This window comes from Geotrypetes seraphini, chromosome 16 (genome assembly GCF_902459505.1).
Source record: "Geotrypetes seraphini chromosome 16, aGeoSer1.1, whole genome shotgun sequence".
In the NCBI taxonomy this organism is placed as follows: Eukaryota; Metazoa; Chordata; class Amphibia; order Gymnophiona; family Dermophiidae; genus Geotrypetes; species Geotrypetes seraphini.
Window position 1 is genome coordinate 45,157,724 of NC_047099.1, and position 22,423 is coordinate 45,180,146.

The following is a 22,423-nucleotide window of genomic DNA, read 5'->3' on the forward strand; positions in this document are numbered from 1 at the left end:
AAAGGGACGAAAACTGGAAAAAGCATAAACATCAAAGCAGATGCCATAAGGCGGTAAGAGGGGCCAAAAGAGACTACGAGGAAAAAATAGCCAAGGAGGCAAAAAACCTCAAGCCGTTCTTTCCATATATTAAGGGGAAACAACCCGCAAAGGAAGCGGTGGGGCCGTTGGATTACCATGGAATAAAGGGAGTGCTAAAAAAGGACAAAGCCATCGCCGACAAACTGAACACATTTTTTGCGTCTACTTACCGAAGAGGATATACATAACATACCAGAAGCCGACAGGTTATACGCAGTAACCAAAGACGGGAAACTGACAGGGTTGACGGTTAGTCTAGAAGAGGTATGCAGGCATATTGATAGGCTTAAAAATGATAAATCCACAGGACTGGATGGCATCCAGCTGAGGGTAATCAAGGAACTGAGAGGGGTTAAAGCTGAACTGCTTCAACTAATAGACAATCGGTCCATCGAATCAAGAAGGATTCCAGAAGATTGGAAAGTGGCAAATGTGACGCCAATCTTCAAGAAAGGATCGAGGGGAAATCTGGGAAACTACAGACCGGTGAGTCTGACTTTGATACTGGGAAAGATGGTAGAGGCGCTGATAAAGGACCGCATCATTGATCACCTTGACGGACACAATCTGATGAGGACCAGCCAGCTCGGCTTCAGCAAAGGAAGATCTTGCTTGACGAACTTGCTGCACTTCTTCGAGGGAGTAAACAGGCAGATAGACAAGGGTGACCCGGTCGACATTGTATATCTGGATTTTCAGAAGGCGTTTGATAAGGTCACGCATGAACGACTGCTTCGAAAAATTGCGAGCCATGGTATCGAGGGTGAAATACTCACGTGGATTAAAAACTGGTTGGCGGATAGGAAACAGAGTGGGGGTAAATGGACAATACTCGGACTGGAAAAGCGTCACCAGTGGAGTGGCGCAGGGTTCGGTGCTTGGACCGTGCTCTTCAACATATTTATAAACAACCTGGAAATTAGTACAACGAGTGAGGTGATTAAATTTGCAGACGATATGAAGTTATTCAGAGTAGTGAAGATGCAGAAAGATTGCTAAGATCTTCAATGTGACATAAACACGCTCGAGCAATGGGCTTAGATATGGCAAATGAGGTTTAACGTGGATAAGTGTAAGGTGATGCATGTTGGTAACAAAAATCTTATACACGAATACAGGATGTCTGGTGCAGTACTCGGAGAGACCCCCCAGGAAAGAGACTTGAGAGTACTGGTTAACAAGCCAATGAAGCCATCCGCACAATGTGCAGCGGTGGCAAAAAGGGCAAACAGAATGCTAGGAATGATTAAGAAGGGGATCACGAACATATCGGAGAAGGTTATCATGCCATGGTACGCTCCCACCTGGATTACTGCGTCCAGCATTGGTCGCCGTACATGAAGAAGGACACAGTACTACTCAAAAGGGTACAGAGAAGAACGACTGAAATGCCATCTCCGGATCAGACCTTCATTGAGGAAGCCTACAGGAGGAGGGTGGAAGAGAACGAACTTCAGATGAAAGCTGAAGTTACATCAACACCAACATGGAAGGGAGAACAAGAAGCAGATGACCTCAAAGTAGACACCCACAGAGGAACACCGCACGAGGAATGGAAAAGGTCAAAAAGGGATGAAAACTGGAAAAAGCACAAACATCAAAGCTGGTGCCATAAGGCGGTAAGAAGGGACAAAAGAGACTAAGAGGAAAAAATAGCCAAGGAGGCAAAAAACTTCAAGCCGTTCTTTCCATATATTAAGGGGAAACAACCCGCAAAGGAAGCGGTGGGGCCGTTGGATTACCATGGAATAAAGGGAATGCTAAAGAAGGACAAAGCCATCGCCGACAAACAACACATTTTTTGCGTCTGTATTTACCGAAGAGGATATACACAACATACCGGAAGCCGACAGGCTATACGCAGGAACCGAAGACGGGAAACTGACAGGGTTGATGGTTAGTCTAGAAGAGGTAGGCTGGCATATTGATAGGCTTAAAAATGATAAATCCACAGGACCGAAGCGAAAATTAAAGAAGGGAAAGTCAGCGATCCTAGTGGGAGACTCGATCCTGAGGCATGTGGACAGTCACATAGCAGGAAGGAGAGAGGATCGACTGGTGACCTCCCTCCCAGGAGCAAGAACCAAGGATGTCGTCGACAAAATTGGAAAGATCTTGGAAGGAGCGTAGACGGAAGCGACCACAGTAATGATCCACATCGGGACGAATGATGTCAGCAGGAGAGACTACAGAAGAAGCACACTGATAGAAGAGTTCAAGATCCTGGGAAGGAAGCTGAAGATGAGGACTCAGAAGATAGCGTTCTCAGAGATCTTACCAGTACCGAGGGCAGATGTGAAAAGGCAGGAGGAACTACAATCAATAAATGCGTGGATGAGGAGATGGTGTGAGGAAGAAGGGTTCCACTTTGTGAGGAACTGGACAACGTTCTGGAGCAAGCTCTACAGGAGAGATGGACTGCACCTGAGCGCGGCGGGAACTAGACTTCTAGCAAACGTCAGGAGAGGAATAGAACAGGCTTTAAACTAAGAAGAAGGGGTAAGCTGACAGTCGACCAAGCATCAACGATTCGGAAGAAGATATCCCGTGAAGATACTAAGGGCAAAAAAGGCTGAGAAGAAACAATGGACAAATTACAGGAGTTGACTAACCCAGAAGAGGAGGTTAGTAGCACAAGAGAAGAAACTAAAGACTGAAGCACAGGGAAAGGAAATGAAGACAAGAAAATACCAGGATCTAAATTGCATATATACTAATGCAAGGAGCCTAAGAAACAAAATGGGGGAATTAGAAACCATGGTCAATGCAGAGGACTTAGACATCATTGGAGTATCTGAAACATGGTGGAATGAAGAAAACAAATGGGATACAGCACTGCCGGGGTACAAGCTCTATCGCCAAGACAAGGCAGGACAGAAAGGAGGTGGAATAGCCCTATACATAAAAGAAAGCATACAATTGACAAGAATAGACATAGCAGAGACGACCAACAAGCTGCAATTGTTATGGGTTAAAATACCGGAAAGGAAAGGGTCTGAAATAAAGATGGGCCTATACTATCATCCACCTGGGCAAACCGCAGATGTCGATGAAGAAATGGAAGCTGAGATGAAGCGAGAATGCAAAAGCGGTAACACAGTTATTATGGGAGACTTCAACTATCCCGGGATAGACTGGAGTCTTGGAAGCTCAAAATGCGCTAGGGAGACAGAATTCCTAGAGGGTACACAAGATTTCTTCCTGGAACAGCTTGTTAGAGAACCAACAAGAGGAAATGCCACTCTGGATCTAATCCTAAATGGGTTAAGGGGACCTGCAAAGGAAGTAGAAGTAGTGGGACCGTTGGGAAACAGTAATCATAATATGATCAAGTTCAAGGTTGAAGTAGGAATACCGAAAGGAAAGAGAACCATAGCGACAACTTTCAACTTCAGGAAAGGAAACTACAAAGCAATGAGAGAAATGGTAAGGAAGAAACTTAGGAACACTTCCAAAAAATGGCAAATGGTAAAACATGCCTGGTCTTTTTTCAAGGACACGGTGAGAGAGGTGCAAAATATGTATATCCCCCAGATTCAGAAAGGGTTGCATAAAAAGTCAAAAAGACCCAGCATGGATAACTAAAACAGTGAAGGAAGCGATAGGCAATAAGAAAACTTCATTCAGGAAATGGAAAAAGGACAAAACTGAGGGAAACTGGAAAGAGCACAGGAAGTATCAAAAAGAATGTCACCGTGTGGTTCGAAAAGCAAAAAGAGAGTATGAAGACAGGCTAGCCAGGAAAGCACGAAATTTCAAACCGTTCTTTAGATATGTTAAAGAGAAGCAGCCAGGGAGGAGGTGGGACCGCTGGACAACGGAGACAGGAAGGGAGTGGTGAAGGAGGAGAAAGAAGCAGCAGAAAGACTTAACGTGTTCTTTTCGTCTGCATATACAAATGAAGACACATTCAACATACCGGAATCTGAGCAAATCTTCAATGGAGATCCAGCAGAAAAATTAACATCCATGGAATGAGCCTTGAAGACGTACGCAGACAGCTAGAAAAATTAAAAACTGACAAATCCCCGGGTCTGGACGGAATCCATCTAAGGGTTCTGAAGGAACTAAAGGAGGAGAGAGCAGAACTACTGCAGCAAATTTGCAATCTATCCCTGAAAACAGGCGTGATCCCGGAGGATTGGAAGATAGCCAACGTTACACTCATCTTTAAAAAGGGATCAAGAGGTGACCAGGGAAACTACAGACCGGTGAGTCTGACCTCGGTTCTGGGGAAAATGGCGGAAGCACTGATAAAAGACAACATCGATGAACATTTTGAAAGAAACAAACTTCTGATAACCAGCCAAATGGTTTCTGCAAGGGGAGAACTTAATGCACTTCTTCGAAGGAACTTATTGCACTTCTTCGAAGGAATTAACAAACGGATGGACAGAGGAGACACCATAGACATCATATATCTAGATTTCCAAATAGCCTTTGACAAGGTACCCCATGAACGCCTACTTCGGAAACTGAAGAACCATGGGGTGGAAGGAGACGTACATAGATGGATCAGAAACTGGTTGGTTGGTAGGAAACAGAGGGTAGGAGTGAAGGGCCACTACTCGGACTGGAGGAGGGTCACGAGTGGGGCCGCTGCTATTTAATATATTTACAAATGATCTAGAAACAGGGACGAAGTGTGAGATAATAAAATTTGCGGATGACACCAAACTATTTAGTGGAGCTCGGACTAAGGAGGACTGCAAAGAATTACAAAGGGACTTGAACAAACTAGGGGAATGGGCGTCAAGATGGCAGATAAAGTTCAATCTTGAGAAATGTAAAGTACTACATGTGGGAAGCAGAAACCCGAGGTACAGCTATACGATGGGAGGGATGTTATTGAAGGAGAGTACCCAAGAAAGGGACTTGGGGGTAATGGTGGACATAACAATGAAGCCACAATGCATAATGCACAGCGGCTGCTAAGAGAGCGAACAGAATGCTGGGTATAATCAAGAAGGGTTTTATAACCAGAACGAAATAAGTTATCCTGCCGTTGTATCGGGCGATGGTGCGTCCGCATCTGGAGTACTTCGTCCAATATTGGTCGCCGTACCTTAAGAAGGATATGGCGTTACTCGAGAGGATTCAGAGGAGAGCAACAGGTCTGATAAAAAGTATGGAATACCTTTCATACGCTGAGAGATTGGAGAAACTGGGACTCTTCCCTGGAGAAGAAGAGACTTAGAGGGGATATGATAGAGACTTACAAGATCATGAAAGGCATAGAGAGAGTGGAGAGGGACAGATTCTTCAAACTTTCAAAAAATAAAAGAACAAGAGGGCATTCGGAAAGTTGAAAGGGGACAGAATCAAAACAAATGCTAGAAAGTTCTTCTTTACCCAACATGTGGTGGACACCTGGAATGCGCTTCCAGAGGGCGTAATAGGGCAGAGCACAGTACTGGGGTTTAAGAAAGGATTGGACAATTTCCTGCTGGAAAAGGGGATAGAGGGGTACAGATAGAGGATTACTGCACAGGTCCTGGACCTGTTGGGCTGCCGCATGAGCGGACTGCTGGGCATGATGGACCTCAGGTCTGACCCAGCGGAGGCATTGCTTATGTTCCATCAATTCCAGTGATCCGCATACATGGAGGCCCAGCCAGGTGTACACCTGGCGTAATTTTAGTCACCCATATCCCTCTATGCCTCTCATAAGGAGATGTGCATCTAATTTGCTTTTAAATCCTAGAATGGTGGATTCCGCAATAACCTCCTCTGGGAGAGCATTCCAGGTGTCCACCACTCGTTGCGTGAAGCAGAACTTCCTGATATTTGTCCTGGACTTGTCCCCCCTTAGCTTCAGTCCATGTCCTCTTGTCCGTGTCACATTAGACATTGTAAATAATTTTTTTTCCTGCTCTATTTTGTCGATTCCTTTCAGTATTTTGAAAGTCTCGATCATATCCCCTCACACTCTCCTTTTCTCAAGGGAGAACAATCCCAGTCTCTAAGTCGTTCCTCGTATTCCAAGTTCTCCATACCTTTTATTAGCTTCGTTGCTCGTCTCTGCATCCTCTCCGGCAGTTTTGTATCCTTCTTTAGGTTGGGAGACCAATGTTGGACACAGTATTCCAAGTGTGGTCTGACCATTGCTCTATAAAGCGGCATTATAACTTTCTCCGATCTACTCGTGATTCCTTTCTTTATCATGCCTAACATTCTATTTGTTTTCTTTGCTGCTGCCGCACATTGTGCTGACAGTTTCAGGGTCCTATCTATCAGTACACACAGGTCCTTTTCTTGTTCACTCTTACCCAGAGTTGCACCTGACATTCTATACTCGTGTTCCTTGTTCTTTCTGCCTAAATGCATTACTTTGCACTTTTCCACATTAAACTTAATCTGCCATTTCTCCGCCCATTTCTCTAACTGACACAAGTCACTCTAAGAGTTCCTCGCTATCCTTCTGCGATCTGATTGCCCGGCATAGCTTTGTGTCATCTGCAAACTTGATGATCTCACTGGATGTTCCTTCTTCTAGGTCATTGATGAAAATATTTAAAAAAATGGGCCCAAGTACCAAGCCCTGGGGCACACCGCTAGTCACTTTCTCCCAGTCTGAGAACTTCCCATTTATGCCCACTCTCTGCTTTCTGTTCTCCAGCCATTTGCCTATCCATCTTAGTATATCTCCTACTATTTCATGGCTTTGTAGTTTCCTGAGAAGTCTTTCATGTGGAACCTTGTCGAACGCTTTCTGGAAGTCCAAGTAAATTATGTCCACCGGTCCTCCACTATCAATTTGTTTGTTCACAGTCTCAAAAAATTGAAGTAAATTCGGCAAACATGATTTCCCTTTCCTGAAGCCATGTTGACTGGCTCTCATTAGGTCGTGTGTATCCAAGTGCCAGACTATGCTATCTTTAATCAGTGCTTCAACCATCTTTCCAGGGACAGACGTAAGACTCACAGGTCTGTAGTTGCCCGGTTCTCCTTTTGATCCTTTTTTGAAAATTGGCGTGACGTTCGCTATCTTCCAATCGTCCGGTATCTGTCCAGTTCTAATTGACAGGTTGGCAAGTTTTTGTAAAAGCTCTCCGATTTCAACCTTCAGTTCTTTTAAGACTCTCAGGTGAATTCCATCAGGTCCAGGGGATTTGTCGCTTTTAAGATTGTCGATCTGTTAGTATATCTGGTCCAAGTCCACTTCCACTGTGGTGAGGCCGTCCTCTATTACTCCTTTGAACATTTTCACTACTTCTGGTATTGTTGCAGTGTCCTCCTTCATGAAGACAGACGCAAAGAAGGAATTTAGTCTGTCTGCAATTTGTTTGTCTTCCTTGATGTACCCTTTTCTTCCCTGGTCATCCAGCGGTCCCACCGCCTCTTTTGCAGGTTATTTTCCTTTTACGTATCTAAAGAAGGGCTTGAAATTTTGGGCCTCTTGCGCTATTTTCTCCTCATATTCCTTTTTGGCATCCCTCACCGCCTTGTGACATTTCTTCTGATCATCTTTGTGTTTGTTCCAAGCTTTGGTTGTTTTTGTGCGTTTCCATTTTTTACAGGAGTCCTTCTTTTCTTTTATGGCTTTCTTCACCTCTCTAGTAAGCCATGCCAGTTTTCCTTTCTTTGGAAATCTGCGGAATGTAGAGATTTTGTGCTTCCGTGATAGTATTTTTTATTAGTGACCATGCCTGATCAACCGTTTTAACTTTGTCCATCTTTTTCTTGAGCCGTTGTTTCACCATGGCTCTCATGCTATCATATCTTCTCTTTTTAAAGTTTAAGGTCATGGTTAAGGTTTTGGTACGTTTCCCTTTCCCGATGTCAAGTTTAAAGTTGATCATGTTGTGATCGCTCGTCCCCAGCGGGACCGTGACTTCTACTTCTTTTGTCGGTCCCATAATGCCATTTAGGACCAAGTCCAAGGTGGCATTTCCTCTCATCAGCTGTCCCACCATTTGTTCCAGGAAGCAGTCCCCTAGCGCTTCCAGGAACTTGGCCTCCTTGCCGCAGTTTGAGGTTCCCAGGTTCCAGTCTATCCCCGGGAAATTGAAGTCTCCCATGATTATTACATTACCTGTCTTACATTCTTGTTTAATTTCCTCTATCATTTCTGAGTCTGTCTCCTCCGTTTGTCCTGGGGGTCGATAGTAAAGGACAATTTTTGTGTCTGCACCATTGTGTCTAGTAGTGCTGCCCGATTCGAATCGATTTAAAATAAATACGGCTTCCCGATTCGGCTGACCCTCCCCCCCTCACTCCCTAAAGCAGGAGCAGCAGCGCTGCTCTTGATGGCCAGCCTCTGCCGCACCTGCTTTAGAGGGCAAGGGGGGAGGGTCAGTTGCGAAGTGCTGCTGTCCAGTCCCCCCCCTGGCGTCCGCTTCCCCCCTTTGGCGTCTGGCTTCCCCGCACCCGTTTACCTTTGAAGAGCAGCCTGCACAGAAGATCGCGGTGTTAGCGATGTTTGCAAAAGCTTCGGAGCTGTTTCCTCCACCACGATCCTGCCTCTGATGTCAGAGGAGGGGCGGGACCGCGGCAGAGGAAACAGCTCCGAAGCTGTTTGCAAACATCGCTAACACCGCGATCTTCTGTGCAGGCTGCTCTTCAAAGGTAAACTGTGCGGGAAGGCCAGGGGGGAAGCCAGACACCAATGGGAGGCCAGGGAGAACTTGCAGGCCTTCCGGGGTGGAGACAGGCCTTCAAGGGGGCAAGCCTTCAAAGGGGGGGGAGACAGGCCTTCAGGGGTGGGGTGCAGGCCTTCAGGGGGGAACAGACCTTCAAGGGAGGGGGCCCTGGTGTAGAAGTAGAGGGAGGGAGGGAAGGGGGGGGTTCAAAGAGACGTGCATATGATGGACTTTGGGGAGGAAGAAATAATGGGTCTAAAAATAGAGGAGAGGAAGAGAGATGATGGACAATGGGATTTAGGGAGGGAAGGAACAGAAAGGGAGAGAAGATGGACACAAGGGATGGTGTGGATGGGGGATAGAGATACTGGATAGGAGGGTAGTTGAGAAAAGAAAGGTAGAGATAGTGGACCCTGGGGTGGTGGGGAAGGAGGGAGAGATGCTGGATGAAAAGGTAGTTAAGAAAAGGTGGATCTGTGGAGGGAGACGAAAAAAGGAAAGATGCCAGAGGACAGAGATAGCAGGTAGATGGTTAGCACAGAGAAAGAAGAAGGACCCTGGCAAGCAAGTTATCAGAAGACAACCAAAGCCTGGGACCAACAAAATTTGAATAATGAACAGACAACAAAAGGTAAGAAAAATAATTTTATTTTCTATTTTGTGATTACAATTTGTCAGATTTGAAATGTGTATCCTGCCAGAGCTGGTGTTAGACCGCAAACGTGAGCAAGGATTTAACAGAGAGAGGAAAAGTCTTTTTTGTTTGTTGATTTTGTTTACACCACAGCGCCAGTGTGGTTAGGAGAAGGCAAAGGGGGTGAAGAGGCTATAAAATAAACCCACCAGATGTTTGAAAAAAACACCCAACTGGGAAGGAAAAACGAATCGAATCAAAAAACCAATTCAATAGGCTGAATCGATTCAAAATTTTTTTTCCTGAATCGGGCAGCACTAGTGTCTAGGAATCTTGATCCAGAGGGACTCCAGTTTCTCTGTCCTTTCCGTCGTAGCCTCTCTAACAGTTTCTACTCCATCCTGAACATATAGGGCAATACCTCTACCTTTCTGCCCTACTCTATCTCTTCTGTATAGTTTGTATCCCTGTAGTATTGTGTCCCATTTGTTTTCATCTTTCCACCATGTTTCTGTTATGCCAATGATTTTCAGTTCATCGTGTCTTGCTATTGTCTCTAATTCTCCCATTTTGTTTAAGGGGCTGGAGGAGTTGCCGTACAATGAGAGATTAGAGAAACTGGGCCTCTTCTCTCTTAAAAAGAGGAGACAGAGGGGACATGATCAAAACATTAACGATAATGAAGGGAATAGACTTAGTAGATAAAAACAGGTTGTTCACCCTCTCCAAGGTAGAGAGAATGAGAGGGCACTCTCAAGTTAAAAGGGCATAGATTCCGTACAAACGTAAGAAAGTTCTTCTTCACCCAATGAGTGGTAGAAAACTGGAATTCTCTTCCGGAGGCTGTTACAGGGGAAAACACCCTCCAGGGATTCAAGACAAAGTTTGACAAGTTCCTGCTGAACCAGAACGTAAGCAGGTAGGGTTAGACTCGGGCACTGGTCTTTGACCTATGGGCCGCCACGGGAGCGAGATGCTGGGCACGACGGACCATTGGTCTGACCCAGCAATGTCAATTCTTATGTTCTTATGAACTGAAAGGAAATGTCTTTGTAATAATAAAGAGAGAAAATAAAGTGATCAACATAGAGCAATGAGAAATAAAGAAAAAAAATCCAGGGGAAAAAGTGAAATTAGAAAATTAAATGGCAATAAACAAAGCTTTTAGAATCTGATGCTGAAAAAAATTCACTAATACTGTATATATTTTAACAGAGTAGGAGCCTAAAATTTAAAAGGGGAAATAGTCATATTCATACTGGTTTTATATATGAAACAACAAAACGTAAAATCAAAGTAACCACGATGCATAAAAACATTCATTTACCTGCAGTGAGCAGAGACACACCAGATGATGTGTTGAGGGCTAGACATTTTAAAATGCAAGCAAATGTGTCCTAAGAACATAAGAAATGCCACTGCTGGTCAGACCAGTGGTCCATCGTGCCCAGCAGTTCGCTCCTGCGGCGGCCCTTAGGTCAACGACCAGTGCCCTAACTGAGTCTAGCCTTACCTGTGTACATTCTGGTTCAGCAGGAACTTGTTTAACTTTGTCTGGAAATGTCATACAGAGTTTTCCTGGGGTCATTTAAACACACACAGAGAAGTAGGTGGCATGTATATTTCACCACTAGGTTGCTCTTCTCATAGTGTATGAAGTGGTAATTGCTCCTGATATCAGAGAAATGAAACTGAGGTAAAAGAGGTTAGTTTAGCAGGGTTTTAAAAAGATTCGGAAAATTCCCTAAAAGAAAAGTCCATAGACTGTTATTAAGATGGACTTGGGAAAATCCACTGCTTATTTCTAGGATTAAAATGGCAGCATAAAATCTGTTTTACTCTTTTGGGATCTTGGGTTGGCCTCTACTGGGCTTGATGGATCTTCGGTCTTTCCCAGTATGGCAACTCTTATGTTCCAAGAGAAGTGACTCTGGAAAAGATTTTCTACAAACTTTTTTCAATTAAGTCATTGCCTTCATTCGACTTTACCTCCCACCAGGTCTGCTCTGCATCGGCTTTTATGAGTTCAACAATGTCTCCCACATTCAGGCGTAGTGTTGGTCCGAAAGCTACAGGTGGAGGGGGCAGTCCGTAATACTCCTGAAAAACTTCCATTTTGGTTAATCCTAGAGAGGCCAGAAGAAAACATTAAATAGATAAGCACCCTGCTAGTCAGTAGCACCAAGCAGTGACAGTCAAACTAAGTTTCAGTAGCTGTTTCGGGGGGTTACACATTAGAGTGAGGGAAAGGGGGAGCTTCTCTAGAGTCAGGTGCGGTTCTGGAGGACTAGAGAGGGGTGGATATGGAAGTAAGGAGGATTTGGGGAACTACAGGCTTCTGTAGTGAGTAAGTTAAGGCAATTCTTCTAAAACAGAGGACAGTGAGGTTTCTGGAGTCCAGTGGATTGCCAGACCCGAGGCAGCATGGTTTTAGTGACGGCAGGTCTTCTCAGACAAATGTGCCCTGAGGTGGATCAAAGGAGAGCACCAGACATGGTGGACTTATAAAGAAAGTTTGGGCCCTAAAGTGAGTGACTGGACATGGGGTGATGATAACTGAACAAAGTGGCAGGATGAGGGTTGGAACAGGAATAATGGGATCTGCCATCATTTATTAGTGAAATAATTTCTATGAGGCTTTAACTTATTACCCTCCCTCCCCACTAGCCTTCCATACATCTAATGTCTGTCAGTACAAGAATGCTGTACACACAGATTTAACAGGGTAGGGAAGGGCTGTCAGATTTAGTACGTTAAGACAGTATTCAGGGTTAACCAGTCTTAAGTATGGTCACACAAGTGGCTATGTTAAATCTAACTTGTACATTTTGTGCAGTTTTCAAATCTGCCAATTTCATACAGATGCACAAAGCCAGTGCATAACTTTATCCCGTTAACTGTGGCTGAATATCTGACATTTTAGCCTCTTAAAATTAATTGGCTCTTTGAACATAACATGCCATGCAAAGGAAGGGGGGGGGGGAGCATATAGGTTCTTGCTAACACTGGTTTACACACTTATAAACCTGGAGCTCACATCCTGGCTCTGTTTGTCCAATATAATGGTGAACATGGCTGAAACAGCAATATATCTATATTCTAAAGCACGTGTGTTATTATATTAACATGTTTATCCTACAGTTATAAGGCCCAGCACTGACATGAATTACTGGAAAACTGTCGCATTCCATCAGTCTACTCAACTCGGAAACTTAGAACGAGGCAATTCAGAGACTTACCTGAAGGATTCGGCTTACAATGAAGCTTGTTCTATGAGACAAAGGAAGAAGAGTCAAAACTATCACATAGTAATAGCAAGTAAAGACCTGCGTGGTCCATCCAGTCCACCCAACAGTCACATTCACCATCAGTTCATCATTATCCCAACAACAATATTGTACAAGATGTCTTCCCCTCCCACATCGAGATACACAGCACTCACTTATTGCATATGAAAAAGGCCACCAACTGGATATTGCAGCATACACAATCCAAAACTCCCACACATCAGATATCCACATCTCCAATGGTACCTGGCATCCCTCCCTCTGGTCAGATCACTACAAATATACTTTCAACATCAATTGGGCACAAAGTAACAACAAACCCACACCCCAAAAAACCTCCTTCACAACTCGCCAAAAAATCGATCCAACCACATTCTGGGACAAAATAGACCCCGCAATAGGCTCCACAGATCCCAAGGAATTTATGTGCCACTGGTGCACCTTAAGCGAAACAATACTGAATGATCTAGCCCCACTAAAACCCAAAAACAGAATTAGCAGGCCATCCAACAAATGGTTCAACAATGAACTTCTACAACTAAAAAGGCACTGCAGACAACTTGAAAGAGCCTGGAAAAAGCAGAACCATGAACAAACCAAAGCCGAGTTGAGAAAACTAATCAAACAGTACAAGATCAAACTCAATGAAAAACGGAAAGCCTACCACTCCAAGCTAGTTGGTACTGAGTCCCCAGACACCAAAATGCTCTTCAAACTAGTAAAAAACCTCACTAACACCAAGCCTCTCTTAGCCAATCAAGGAAACCACCCACCAACAGCCTCCCAGCTAGCTGACCACTACAAAAGTAAAATCACCACAACCAGATCCACCTTCAGTAACTCATCAGCCCACCTCGACGAGATTATAACAAAACCTACATCAGAAGAACCCATAGCAGCCAACAGGACTTGGACCTCCTTCCCTCTAGTTCAATGGTCGGATATGGACCGTCTATACAAAAAATACAGCAAAGCATCATGTGACCTAAACAACAGTCCCTCATACCTCCTAACAAACGCTACCCCTAAATTCAGAGCCAACCTCATGCAATGGATTCAATTCACACTCACGGAAGGTCAATTCCCACTTGAACTAGGTGAGATTATAAGCACCCCTCTACTGAAAGATCTTAAAGGACCAATAGATACCCCCTCTAACTACAGACCCATCGCCTCAATCCCACTATACGCTAAATTAATAGAAGGACTAGTAGCACAATACATAGCAATGGAAGACTCAGGAGTCCTTTAAAACAAACTCCCCAACGGCGTGCAGCTTTTCTGCTGCCCTTCACTGGTGGCCGCAGGCCGAAGCTCAGCACAGGAGAGGAGCATGGGAGCATTGCTCCGCCCCTCTCCCATAGCAACGGAAGACTCGGGAGTCCTTTAAAACAAACTCCCCAACGGCTTGCAGCCATTCAGTGCGTGTGCCTTTGTGAAGCACCACCACGAGAAGCGCCGATACTTTTGAATCCCCAAACTCTCCTGCGAGGCCAGCGAGCAAGGTTACAGGAACCTAATCTCTAATTTTTAACCGCTCCACTTCTGCAGGAACCCATCTTAACAGAGCGCGTAAACTATTGTGCTCCGCCGCACTCCCTATTCCACAGGGGAATGGCCTGAAAAAGTCCAGCTTTACCAACAACATCCGACCGACGCAAACCGAAACCGACCAAACTTGTCAGAAAACCAGCAAGACGGACCTGAGCCCAACTTCATGCGATAAGTATAAGTACCTATGATCCTCCTTTAGTTTGCATGACCCCGAATGACATTGTATGAAAATGTGATCTATATATGGGTACTGTACCCCAAATGATACTATATCTTTGGTGAATCCGAGCTCGACTCCATGCGCTAAGTATACTTATCCATGAACCACAATTTAGCTTGCATGACATGCCTGAAAATGTGAACACTATATGTGTACTGTACCCCAACTGATATCATATCTTTTTGATGTAGAAAACTGTCTCTCACTTATAAGTGCCGCAAACTGTATCATAATTCTGTGTCATACAAACTGTATCATACCTTTACTTATTATGTGCTGAAATTGTATGCTATTCTTAATCATATCTCACATAGTTCTCGTGACACAATTACGGAAAATCCATTAGATCAAAATTGACTAATTTGATAATACCTAGACTAAAATACTAACTCTCTGTGCAATTTGCCAACACCTAGACTAGAATACTAATTCTCTGCTTGATAACTAGACCATTTTCCACACCTCGCCAAATTTCAATAAACTCAAAGCACCCCTAGGAATGAGAACCTTCGATAATTAACGGCCACAATACTGTAAAATACAACCACATCTGTTCTAACCTTAGCTAAAATGAGGGCGGCAAATAATTTACAGATAATACTATGCATAATTTACCTAACCTGCTATAGAAGCTGGGCTAATGATGAAAACCCCCCAGAACCTATACCAGTCCACATATCCTGGCATAGGCCATCCAAACTGAATAAACAAAATACCTCACCCCAGACCCTAAATAACTGCTCAGAACTTGGCCCATTACAAATCCCTATAGCTAAATCCATTCACAAACCCTCCAAACAACACAAGGAACTTAAAAAGATTGAAGTACACTGAAATCCCCATCCCCACTCAACATAGGAGCTTCAAGGGTTATTACCTGAACGCTCGCTCGGTGAGAAATAAGACACAAATCATATATGATTGGATTGAACAAAAGAACCCAGACCTCTTTATTCCTAACCAAAACATGGCTGGTCTCTGACACAGATGCCATAATGAAGGAAATATTACCACAGGGCTATAAAATCATTCCACTAACTAGAAGCTGGAAAAGAGGAGGAGGTCTAGCAATAATCCTCAAACACTACTTCGATTTCACTATAATTGATTTTAAAATCACAGAAGAATTGGAAACCCTTACCAATAAGATCACCAATACCGAATTGGAAAAATCACTAATTGCGACACTATTCTACATCCCCTTCAAAAAATAGACCACTGCAAAAGAAGAATTCTTCGAATTCCTCTCGGCCAAAAGGAGCATACAACATTCTATTGGGAGATATAAATGTCCACCTAGAACAAGTGGAAAAATCGGAAGTGATTGAAATTGACACATTTCTTACTACCCTGGGCTACGGAATACCAAACAAAGAGGTAACACACGAAAAGGGACACCAACTTGACATCGTCACCTTTTCCCACAAAGACCTCACTAATCCAAAGATTCAATACCACATAGGAAACTGGGAAAAATGCATATGGTTAGACCACTACATTCACAATTTTGAACTACGTTGGCAAAAGAAAAACTCTATTGCAAAACACACAAACAAAGCCAAACAGAACAAAATTGTCACCCGCAGAAGAATCACTAATCCAACAGAATTCTGGACCCATTATGAATTACACCCCAAACCAGAGGAAGAACATGGTTTCCCTTCCAGATGGGAAAATTTAACCAAAGATATACTAAACCAAATAGCTCCTGTTCAAACATACAAAAAGAATACAAGGGAGTCTAAAGAATGGTATGATGCCGAACTACTAGCCCTCAAAAAAGAACTCAGACAACTCGAAAGAGTATGGCTAAAAACTGCAAATGTGGATGACAAAACCAATTGGAAACATAAAATGAAAATCTACAAAAACCTGATAAAAGAAAAGCGTCGCAACTGCTATGCACAAAAAATAGGAGCAGTCAATATCAACAGTAGAGAACTGTTCAAAATATTGAACAAATTAACACACTACACAGATCCTAAAAAACCAAAATGAATGGATGCCAACGGTCAACATCCTCGCTGACCACTTTAGCAAAAAAATCATTGATTTAAGAGCCTCAATACCTTCACCTTCACCCAACTTCGTTTTCCAGTTCATTCCACAGGAAAGAGAGCCCAGTGTCATAAGAACATAAGCAGTGCCTCTGCCGGGTCAGACCACAGGTCCATCCTGCCCAGCAGTCCGCTCCCGCGGCGGCCCAAACAGGTCAAGACCTGTCTGAATCATCAGAAGGGGCTCCCTTGCCACCTTGGTTTCCCATTTAAGTCCTGCCTTCCTATCGAAGTCCTAGCCCTCCGGTCTTGCACATGCACGACCTGGTTGGTTTATACTCATTACCTGGTTAACTTCCTATACTTGTGTTACATCCCAGCTCATCCCTCAGTATCCCACGATCCCTTTATCCCTCAGGAATCCATCCAATCCCTGTTTGAATCCCTGTACCGTACTCTGTCGATATGTACTGAAATGAATTCGAACACCCTGATTGGTCTAACTTCCTCACATTATTCAATAAATAAGCCAAATCAAACTGTCTTCTAGACGAATGCCCATCCCAGATCATGCAAGTTGCAATTCACGAATTCAAAAGGGATCTATTTAACTGGGCAACATCCACTCTTACAACTGGAATTTACCAGGTAAATATGGGTCACATTCTAATCACACCCATCCCCAAAGACCAGAAGGCCTCATTCACTTTGACGTCCAACTACAGACCCATTGCGAGCACCCCCTTCTTCATCAAAAATGTTGGAAGGGTTAGTCAACCTGGAACTTGTAAATCACTTAGAAAAATTCAATCTCTTAAATGACCATCAATCAGGCTTTAGAAAAGGATTCAGCACTGAGATAGTCCTTGGCTCTCTCCTTAATCACCTATACAATGTCTTCAGTCATGGCACCAGCACCCTGATCTTACAATTAGACTTTAGTAGTGCTTTTGACCTAGTGGACCATGAAATAATGCTCAAGTGTCTAGATGCAATGGGAATATCGGGAAGTGTGTGGACCTGGTTTCAAGGCTTCTTAACTAAATGATCATATCAAGTGGTCAACGATGGGAATTACTCGGAATCCTGGAAAAGCCCCTCGGGAGTCCCTCAAGGCTACCCACTATCTCCCACCTTGTTCAACATATATATCTCCTCCCTAGGTCACCTACTGCAAAAGTTAAATCTAATATATTACATTTACGCAGATGACATCTCTATATTAATTCCAATAACAAATGTGATGAATGCCACATCCAAACATCTCCTCCATTATGATGGAAATTGAACAATGGACCACAAATTTAAAATTGAAACTAAACTCAGAAAAACCAAAAAATTTTCTGGCTAGCCCAAAGGAAAAAATCACCACAACAGCAATACAAATAAACGGCCACGACCACAACAATATTAAAAACTATAAGGATATTAGGAGTCACTCTAGATACCAAATTAACTATGACTGATCACATAAACTCGGTGACAAAAAATGCTTCTCCACTCTTTGGAAACTGAAAACCATAAAAAAATATTTCGACCCTCTATCCTTCAGATTATTGGTACAGTCGCTGATTTTATCCACCCTGGACTATTGTAACATCATCTACTTGGAGATACCTAAAAAAACCGTAAGAAAACTGCGAATAGTTCAAAACACAGCCGTCCGCTTAATATTCGGACTAAAGAAAAGTGATCACTTTAGTCCCTTCTATAAACGGCTGCACTGGTTACCAATCAAAGAAAGAATTCTATTCAAGTTCTCCTGCTTTTGCTATAAATTAATCTGGGGAATGGCCCCCAATTACCTTTTACCTCACTTCGAATTCTATTCCCCCATTAGATCTACCAGAAACCATAACCTGTTTGCATATCCAAAAATCGCTGGCTGCAGATATCGAACCTTCCTGTACAGAACTTTCAAGTTTCAAGCTGGTAGACAGCAATCATGGCTAGGCTATCTCATTGATACCGCTAGGTTGACCTACAGCATCTTCCGGAAAGAACTAAAGACCACTTTGTTTAAGAAATTCTTGTCCTAGCCAGACACTCTCCCGCGAACATAACTTCTACACCTTATCCTGAATTTCTTCCTCACACTAGGTATCCACATTCCCTGTCTGCTAAAATTCCCTCTTCATAATTGTATCCTGATATTCGCTGATGTCCGACTATTTTCAATTGTAAGATGTAAAATAGTTAATTTCTTATAATTCAACCTATGTATAATTTTTCCTTTCAACCACCTTGTATTCATCTACTGTAATTCGCTGATTGTACAGCTCTTCTTCTTTGTGAACCACCTAGAAGTCGCAAGATTGTGGCGGTATAGAAAAATAAAGTTATTATTATTATTATTATTAATACCTCACCAACTAACTAGAAGACCATAACATACTTCACCCCTCTCAATCAGGATTCAGATCCAGCTACAGTACAGAGACATTATTAGCAACGCTACTAGACACAGCCAGACAGCACCTTAGTAAAGGAGGAAGAATGTTACTAATTCAACTTGATCTCTCAGCAGCATTTGACCTGGTAGACCACACCATACTACTCCAGATACTAGACACTATAGGGATCTCAGGAGCAGTATACAACTGGTTCCAAGGATTCTTAAAATCAAGAACCTACAGAGTTAAGTCAAACGACCATAAATCGGAACCCTGGTCTAATCCCTGTGGAGTCCCACAAGGATCACCACTATCGCCTATGCTCTTCAATCTCTTCATATCCTCCCTTGGCTTCACTCTTGATACCCTAAACGCAACATCATTCAGCTACGCAGACGATATAACCATACTCCTCCCCTTCGACACACAAGACCCCACTTCTTTAGGCAAGCTAAAAACAACACTAGAAGTAGTGGAAGAATGGATGCTAAAACACAAACTGAAACTGAACTCGGACAAAACAAAATTCCTACTACTCGAAAAAGAAAAAAACCCATCCATAACAGAATTAGCAACAAACGTCACCAAATACCCCATACAGCCCTCTCTTAAAATCCTTGGAGTGTCGATAGATAGATGCTGCACAATGCAGATACAAATCTACAAAACCACTCAAAAAGCATTTTTCACCATGCGCAACCTCCAAAAAATAAGAAAATTCTTCGAAAAAGACCACTACAGGATCATAGTTCAATCCCATGTCCCAGGACTAGTGGACTATTGCAATATTCTCTACCTTCCATGCCCCACAAACTTGATAAACCAACTGCAGACAATACAAAACACAGCCCTCAGGCTGATCTACTCACTCGGAAAATTCAACCATATCACTAATGCCTACCTTGACTCACACTGGCTACCAATACGTGCTCGAATCCAATTCAAATTTTATTGTCTACTATACAAAGCAATAAACGGATCTGCACCCACCTACCTCAACAGCCGTCTAAATTTCAACTGCACATCCAGAATAAGAAGAACCCAGAACCTATTTGCCTATCCACCGCTCAAGGGAACTCAGCGAAAGAAGATGTACGACGGCCTCCTAGCGACGCAGGCAGCGAAACTGGACTCCTATATCTCCAACTTGTTGTCAACTACAAGTGACTTTAAATCATTCCGAAAAGATATCAAAACCCTACTATTCAAAAAAACTATACAACCCCCCTCCGACCCTAACTAGTAACCAACCCTAAACTCTTCTTCCCTACTTGTATTCTTCAATTCTCCTCCCTTCCCCAACTTCTCCCCTCTGCCTCCTCTATTAAACCTTCCCTAAACTGTAATCCCCTTGCATCTACTATGTAAGCGTCCCCTAAATTGTAATTCCCTGCATCTATTGTGTAAGCATCCCCCAATTGTAACTTCCTAGAAAATCCCAGCTATCTTATACTATATCCTGCTTAGAAATGTAAGCATCCCCTAAATTGTAACTTCCTGGAAATGTCCAGCTGTCTTATACTGTAATCCGCTTAGAACTGCAAGGTAAAGGCAGAATGTAAGTCACTAATGTAATGTAATGATATAACTGTAATACAAAATAGGCAGACTTGATCATGATCTGGCTTGCCATTTTTGAGGCAAAGACTGCAGAAGTCTGAAACTGGCCTCACTTCCTCACTCCTGCCCATTATCACATTAACAGTTATGAAGTCATTTAAGTTTTGTTTTGAACCCATCTTGTTTCTTCATAGGAATCCCTCTATGTTTATGGCAAATTTTTAATTTAATTCCTACCATCTCCACTGGGAGGGTATTACAAGCATCTGCCATCCTCTCTGTTAATCCTAAATCTATGCCCTGCAACCTGAGTTCATGTCTCCTGGTTCTACTGCTTCCCCATCTCTGAAAAGACTTGTTTCTATATTAATACCATTCAAGTATATAAATGTTTGTATCTTTCCTCTAGGGCAGGGGTAGGCAATTCCGGTCCTCGAGAGCCGGAGCCAGGTCAGGTTTTCAGGATATCCACAATAAATATGCATGAGATAGATTTGCATCTCAAGGAGGCAGTGCATGCAGATCCATCTCATACATATTCATTGTGGATATCCTGAAAACCTGACCCTCGAGGACCAGAATTGCCTACCCCAGGCCTAGGGTATTCGTGCTCAGGTCTACCATACATCTTTTGCTGCAAACCTTATTCCATTTTCATCACTTTCCTCTAAATTACTTCAAGTCTTTGTACATCTTTAGCAAAATACGGCCTCCAAAACTGAACACAATATTATTATTACTACTATTTAACACTTCTATAGCACTGAAGAGTGTATGTAGTGTTGTATATTTTGACATTAAATAGATAGTCCCTGCTCAGAAGAGCTTACAATCTAGCTTGGACAGACAGATAGACATGACAGAGGGCTGGGGATGCAGAACCCAAGGTGAGAGGAGCTAGGAGTTGAAAGCAGACTTGGACTTGAACACTGCCAGAGACGGAGCCCACTGTAGGGATTCAGGCAGTTTGTTCCAGGCATGTGGCGCAGCAAGACAGAAAGGATGGAGTCTGGAGTTGGCAGAGGAAGAGAAGGACACAGATAGGAGGGACTTACCAGTTGAGCGGAGCTCATTGGGAGAGGAGATATGATTGAAGTCTACAAAATCCTGAGTGAAGTAGAACAGGTAGAAATGGATCGATTTTTCGCTCCGTCAAAAATTACAAAGATTAGGGGACACTAGATGAAGTTACAGGGAAATATTTTTAAAACCAATAGGAGGAAACTTTTTTTCACTCAGAGAATAGTTAAGCTCTAGAATGCATTGCCAGAGGATGTGGTAAGAGCGGATAGCTTAGCTGGTTTTAAGAAAGGTTTGGACAAGTTCCTGGAGGGAAGTCCATAGTATGTTATTGAGAAAGACATGGGGTTAGCCACTGCTTGCCCTGTATAGAACATAAGAACATAAGAACATAAGCAGTGCCTCTGCCGGGTCAGACCACAGGTCCATCCCGCCCAGCAGTCCGCTCCCGCGGCGGCCCAAACAGGTCACGACCTGTCTGTATCACCAGAAGGGGCTCCCTTGCCACCTTGGTTTCTCATTTAAGTCCTGTCTTCCTATCGAGGTCCTAACCCTCCGGTCTTGCACATGCACGACCTGGTTTGGTTTCTATACTCATTTCCTGGTTAGCTTTCTAAACTTGTGTTACATCCCAGCTCCTCCCTCAGTATCCCACGATCCCTTTATCCTTCAGGAATCCGTCCAATCCCTGTTTGAATCCCTGTACCGTATTCTGCCTGATCACTTCCTCCGGTAGCGCATTCCAAGTGTCCACGACCCTTTGGGTGAAAAAAAACTTCCTTGCGTTTGTTCTGAACCTATCTCCCTTCAGTTTCTCCGAATGCCCCCTCGTACCTGTTGTCCCCTTCAGTCTGAAGAATCTGTCCCTATCCACCCTCTCTATGCCCCTCATGATCTTGAAGGTCTCTATCATATCTCCCCTGAGCCTCCTCTTTTCCAGAGAGAAGAGCCCCAGCCTATCCAACCTCTCGGCGTATGGGCAGTGTTCCAGCCCTTTTACCATTTTCGTTGCTCTCCTTTGGACTCTCTCAAGTACCGCCATGTCCTTCTTGAGGTGCGGCGACCAATACTGAACGCAGTATTCCAGATGTGGAC

At 43.5% G+C, this 22,423-nt stretch overlaps 1 protein-coding gene across 5 annotated transcripts in view; it reads right to left on the reverse strand.

The window, feature by feature from the left end:
* The window catches only part of VAV1 (vav guanine nucleotide exchange factor 1), a 141,390-nt gene that overhangs the window by 27,004 nt on the left and 91,963 nt on the right, over positions 1-22,423 (reverse strand). For all 5 annotated transcript variants that reach the window (XR_004537287.1, XM_033925316.1, XM_033925317.1 and 2 more), the window contains exons 19-20: positions 12,537-12,567; positions 11,287-11,423 (exon numbers count right to left, since the gene is read on the reverse strand). Coding sequence is in view for 4 of the 5 variants with exons in the window: in XM_033925316.1 (XP_033781207.1) it covers positions 11,287-11,423; positions 12,537-12,567 (168 nt within the window). In the remaining variant the exon portion in view is untranslated. The remainder of the gene's footprint in view (positions 1-11,286; positions 11,424-12,536; positions 12,568-22,423) is intronic.